At 40.2% G+C, this 6,002-nt stretch overlaps 1 protein-coding gene across 3 annotated transcripts in view; it reads left to right on the forward strand.

Moving 5' to 3' along the window:
* Positions 1-1,745: 1,745 nt before the first annotated feature.
* Positions 1,746-6,002, forward strand: part of QNG1 (Q-nucleotide N-glycosylase 1) — a 13,643-nt gene continuing 9,386 nt past the window's right edge. The window contains exons 1-3 of one of the 3 annotated variants that reach the window (XR_012656132.1): positions 1,746-2,151; positions 2,444-2,790; positions 4,127-4,386. Coding sequence is in view for 2 of the 3 variants with exons in the window: in XM_032796651.2 (XP_032652542.1) it covers positions 1,964-2,151; positions 2,444-2,790; positions 4,127-4,386 (795 nt within the window). In the remaining variant the exon portion in view is untranslated. Of the gene's footprint in view, positions 2,152-2,443; positions 2,791-4,126; positions 4,387-6,002 lie in introns of those variants that run through there. The other 2 variants (XM_032796651.2, XM_032796654.2) reach the window with 2 other exon arrangements.

Genomic DNA, 6,002 nt, shown 5'->3' on the forward strand with positions numbered 1-6,002 from the left:
AGTTTCTGTGGATCCTTGTTTTGATTACTGGGACATTTCACTTCAGCCACCATCCCAAGCAGCTATTGACAACACTGATGCAGTAGAGGTGTAGATGTTCTTACACATTGCTCTAGAATAAGTAAGATCTAGTAAAGCTATTTTTATAGAGGAAACAAAATTGTCAGCTTCATTAAAATTTATATAAAGCATCAGTAGTTAGAAAGTTGTGGGTATGTAAGTTAAAATAGCTGCTTCTTAAAACTAATGCATTATAGTTGAGAAGTTTGCATATGAAAGGTTAAAATGCACATAAGACTATTTGAAGACTAGCAAAAGTAAGTTGGCTGTACTGTAGGGTCAATTTTAACAGTTGTAAGAATAACAAATTCCAGCCATTTCCTGTTTCAAAACCTAGGGCTGTTTGCTTTCAGTGGGAGTTTCTCCTGGCATGCTGATGGTATCAATGTATCTTCTACCATTTGTATGAAAGTTTGTATTTAAACTAACTACCACAATGAAGGTATTTTGAGCCTTGTCTCGTTTTTCCTATAACCTTTTGTTCTGATGTTGAGTTGCTATACTTTTTGTGATGGAGAGGTAAAAGTATTTTAATCAGCTATAGGGGAAGTTCAAGTGATCAGTGGTTTACTTACCTTTGTCCCACTTAAGAATCAGTGTTTAGGCCATACCAAGCCAGTGCAAATATGTTAAACCATGCAGAATGTAGAGTTCATTATGAAACTGTTATATTTGAAATTCCACAGCAAGCTCTTCTCTAGGCCAGTGTTTAGTGGCATACGTTTTTCCATATAAACAATTAAATCTAGACCTCTAGCAATGGTACAAAGGAAGCCAGTTGTCTAATCTAGCCTCTTAAATTATCATGCTTTCTCCATTTCATTTATTTTCATTTGAGTGGGTTATCAGTGTTGGGGAAAGGAACACTGCAAAATCGAATCCCTCCATATGTGAACTGTGCTGTTCATATTGCTTTTGTGTACTTGCAAGAGAAATACCTGCTGATGTAAGTATCTGCACCCAGCTCAATGCTTTGGGTCTGTGTTAATGCTGCAAGTATTATTCCACTGAATAGAAGATAGGGGGTTGCTGGTATTTTCTTTTCATGAAATGGCAGTGTCCAGCTGTATTTTATACAAAGTGGACTATTTTAGCATGACTGTAAGGACCATTTCATAATTCAGTGTAAATAAGTCTAAACTAGTGTTAGAATAGTTAACTTCTGAGGGCAGATGGGACCGTTTTCAACTAGACCAGTGATTCTCAAACTGGGTCAGGACCCCAGAGTGAGTTGTGACCCCATTTTACTGGGGTTGTCAGGGCCAGTATTAGACTTGCTGGGACCCAAGCACGAAGCTAAACCCTGCACTCTATCCCCTCTTCTGTCCACCTGACCCTTAACTTTATTGTTTGAAAGGGGTCAGGATGCAATGAACTTTGAGAACTCCTGGGCTTGAGTGACTTGCATATTGCAGGTCACAGAATCTCTCCCATCTTTCCCTGTAATAGAGCCGTAACATCTGGCTAAGTTACTGAAATTCTCAAATTATGATTTAAAAGCTTTGAGTTACAGTGCATAGTGTTTTATGTCTTTCTGACTACTGGAGGCTAACAAACGGCTTCTATGGGGGAACATGACATGGTATTTTGTTCATTTAAGCTTTTTTAGGTGTGTAACACTTTAAAATAAAGCATGGTGCTTTCTCTGTTCAAATCACTCTGCAAGCAACTCATCCGTCCTGCAATAAAATTCTATCAGAACTGCCTTCCCTGCATTCTCCCTTACCCCCAAATCAGCAGCTGTCGTCTCTCCTCCTTGCACCAGGAGTCACAGAGAGGGAAAGAATTTAGTAGAAGCCTCATAAAGAGAAGCTGCTGTAAAGGTCAGGCCGAGCCCCCACTCCGTTAAACGGCTCTTTCGTGCAGCCTGTGGCTTAGCTCTAAAGCTGGCGCCCACCGTCTTATGGTCGTATTGCCACTATTCTGCAAATCAGGCAAGTTGTCATTGGCGGCTGAAGGTGTGACGGCTGGAGGAAAGGCGGAAGGGGCGGGCTATGCGCTGCTACTGCTGCTCGTTCTGTCCGGTACTGTCACCGTTCTGACGTTCGCTGTGCGGAGCCCTCCTTGCGAAGCGCCCGCGCACCTGCCTAGGTAAACGGGGAGCCGGGGACGCTCGTCCCCCCTGTAGCAGCGCCCACCCGGTGCGGCGGGGGCAGGGGCGTTACTTCTTCTCTTTTCCCGGTACGGTCTGCTGAGAGAAGTGCTGTGGTGGCCTGTAGCTAATCATGTGCAAGGGGCGGGGCAACCTACCGCGAGATCTGGTGATGTATGGATCTAATGATGGCCCTGGTCGTGCTGGGCCTTGTCGCTCCCCTGGGTCACCTTCGCGCTCTCTGAGTACTGCAGAGGATGACTCTGAATGTTTTTCTTTCCCTCTCGCTAGAAGGAGAGCCATGGAAGCGTTTCTGTCTCCTAAAGACTCTGCCAAGTTCATAGCCGAGAACAGCCAAGACGTGCTCGTTGAAGAAGAGGGAGTGAAGAAAGTTGCAGAGGCTCTGTTTGACAAAGTCTCAGCAAAAGAATTTAGTCTCGCTGGCTGGAAATCTCTTCACGAACTGAACCCTCAAGCAGTGAGTGATGATGCAGTGAATTGGGTGTTTCTTGTAGATACCCTTAACTTTTCCTTTTGGTCCGAACACGAAGACCGTAAGTGTCTGGTGAAGTACAGAGGCAAGATGTACAGTGGTTACTGGTCTCTTTGTGCTGCAATCAACAGAGCACTTGATGGTGGTTAGTACATAATTACTCTGAATTGTAGTGGAGCTGAATGGTGGCTATATGGTTGAATTGCTTATTAAACTAAAACTCTACATACCAGTTATAATTAAGATGGGGGAAGGAGGAAATTCAAGACTGTCTCAGAGACAGTTTCAAATGTTCTCTTTGGCCCTGAAAATACATGGAGGTGAACAGCTTAGTATACCTGGGTAGTCCTATTCAGTTCACATGAGATGAACTAGAAGGGCTCTAATAATACCCATTCTTAAAGAAAATAAACTGCTTAACCATATATATGCAAAATTTCTGTCTTGGGTTATATTTTTTCCAATTAATTATACTATTGTCAATTGTGTAGTCATATGCATACGTAACTCCTGTTATTTCAGGTACATACTTTTTAAAATTAATTTTATATTTTTGTGATTATTAAATAAACCTTGTCTACACTGAGAATTTTAGAGAATTCTTTCCTGTTAATCTAATCTCTCCAATGCAGTTCCAGCAAGTCTAGAAACCACAGTAATAGAAACACCTGTACCTGGTGCAGGCTGGTGCTTCCACAGTTGCTGTCACTGAAGGAGTGGTAGACCAATTGTGACTATAACAGCATTTAAAAGAGAACTGGATAAATTCATGGAGGTTAACTCCATTAATGGCTAATAGCCAGGATGGGTACAGAACGGTGCCCGTAGCCTTTGTTTGTCAGAGGGTGGGGATGGATGGCAGGAGGGAGATCACTTGATCATTAACTGTTAGGTTCACTCCCTCTGGGGCACCTGGCATTGGCCTCTGTTGGCAGACAGGATACTGGGCTAGATGGACCATTGGTCTGACCCAGTACGGCCGTTCTTATGTTATGTGAAGGTATGGCCAAAAATTCTCAGTGTGAGTCTAGTTAAATGTCTTTATGAAGAAACCACAATGAGTGCATACAAATAAGGGGAAAGCTATAAGGATATTTTATGTGGATTCAGAATGACTGGCAATTAAAGTAAAAATAGTAAGAATTGGGTCCTGATATTTGCATGGGATATTATTTAAACGTCAAGTCAAGTATTGAAGACTAGTAGAAATGGGGAAAGATACAGAAAAAAGAGAAAATGTACAATGATGACTTGCCATTTGGGAGCTGTTATCTGTAGGAGTCTATAGGCATAATAAAGCATTGTCTCCATTTAAAATCAAACTTAACAGTTGACTGAATACTTGCTTCATCATAATTTTTGAACATAACGTTCTAGTGTACAGCTGTAATATAACTGTTCCAATCCTAAGTGTATTATTATTTCACAAATGCCTATATAAAATGACATTCTAAAAGGTTTTTGTTTTCATTTTTCTGAAGGAATACCTATTACCAGTGCCGCATATTACGCCACTATGACACTTGAGCAGGTTAGACATGTATTTCGCTCTGACACAGATATCCCCATGCCTTTGATTGAAGAGAGACATCGTATTCTGAATGAAACAGGGACAATTCTGCTTGAGAAGTTTGGAGGCTCTTTCGTCACCTGTGTTAAAATGAGTGAGAAAAGTGCTCAGAAACTACTGTGTATAGTAGTAGAGAATTTTCCTTCTTACAGAGATGAGGCTACTTTTAAGGTAAGTTAGTTCTGCTGGGGAATTTTGAATTTAAAAGGAGCTCACTTATTACTGAGTGCACCCCAAAACTATTGTTAGGCTATCCATGAGAACTTTTTTTTTTTTTTAAATGACAACAGGTCAAATTTTTACTCAGAATTGAGATTTTTGTGAAAATAAGCTTCCATAAAATCAAAGGCTAACAGAAACATTTCCATGAAATCTTTTTATTTTTGAATTTCAATGGTAACAATTCTTCTGCTATGTTTGCTATCCAAACATTATAGCATGGTGTTAGTGCTTGAGAACCTGAAAGTGAAATTGACTAGAAATAAAAGTAAAATTGACTATTCAATTTTTACTGATGTTTTTCTGTGGTAAAAAGCAAACAGCATTTAGTGAAAAGCAAATCTGATATTTTTTATGGTTTGTTAATAATATTTAATCATAATTAGTATAGGGAACTTTGTTTTTAAAAAAATTAATTTTTAAGATGTAAAATTGTGTTTTTGTTTATAAAGCTAACAACAGAATTACAAATAATTACTTAAAAATCACTTGCTTAACTAAAGCTTTCGTGCTCCTTGAAACCCAGTAGGGACTTCCATAATTACTTGCACTGATAAATAACTCCTGTACTAGTCAATGATGCATTACTTGTGGATGATATACACTTTTATGAGTAAAAACACAGTTTTCCTTTTCTCTCCCCCTCCCCCCACTTCTATTTGTTTCCTCATCACCACTCTTCTTGTTTATTTTTTGTATTGTAGGAGTGACAGGATTCCCACTCAAATTAGGGCCCCATTGTACCAGGGTCTAGATAAACACACAGGAAAAGATAATTCCAACAGCTGAAAGTTCATATTCTGCTCCCACTAACTTTATTTTTCATTTTATCTGTCTCCAGGGTTTTTTTAATTCCCTTCTCCTCATTTTTTAAGGGTTTCAGCAGCCACTGAAGAAACTTTTACTTTTAATGGAGTATAACAATTTACACCAGCTGGGGATCTGCTCCATGACTCCTGTTGATTTCAGTGGGTGTTGTATATAGATGAATATAAAATAGAATTAACCCATAATGTTATACTTCTGCTCATACACCATCTCTACAGGGATGGAGCAGAATAAAACAGATTGAATCAAAGTCTCATAAAAGGAAAGGGCTGCTGTCCAGGAAATTGGGTCTAGTCAATTTTTGCTTCATTTGTTGGCATCTTCTGTCTATACTGGAGCTTGGTCTGTACTAGCATATTCTGACCCAGGTGTCAGAGCAGGTGAGCTGCACTGTGTTTAGTGCTGTCTATACTAGTGCTCTTGTCAAGGTTCCTCCCCCACTCTGAACTTTAGGTACAGATGTGGGGACCTGCATGGACACTTCTAAGCTTAATTACTAGCTTAGATCTGGTAACGCTGCCACCATCCAGAAATTTCAGTGTCTGGAACACTTCCTGTCCCCTGAAAACCTTTCCCTCCTTGGGCAGCCTTGAGTGGCTTTTTCACCAAGTTCCTGGTGAACACTGATCCAACCCCTTGGATCTTAACACAAGGAGAATTTAACCATTTCCCCCCGCTTCCCCCATCAATTCCTGGTGAGTCCAGATCCAATCCCCTTGGATCTTAAAACAAGGAAAAAT

The sequence above is a fragment of the Chelonoidis abingdonii genome, chromosome 6 (genome assembly GCF_003597395.2).
Source record: "Chelonoidis abingdonii isolate Lonesome George chromosome 6, CheloAbing_2.0, whole genome shotgun sequence".
NCBI lineage: Eukaryota > Metazoa > Chordata > Testudines > Testudinidae > Chelonoidis > Chelonoidis abingdonii.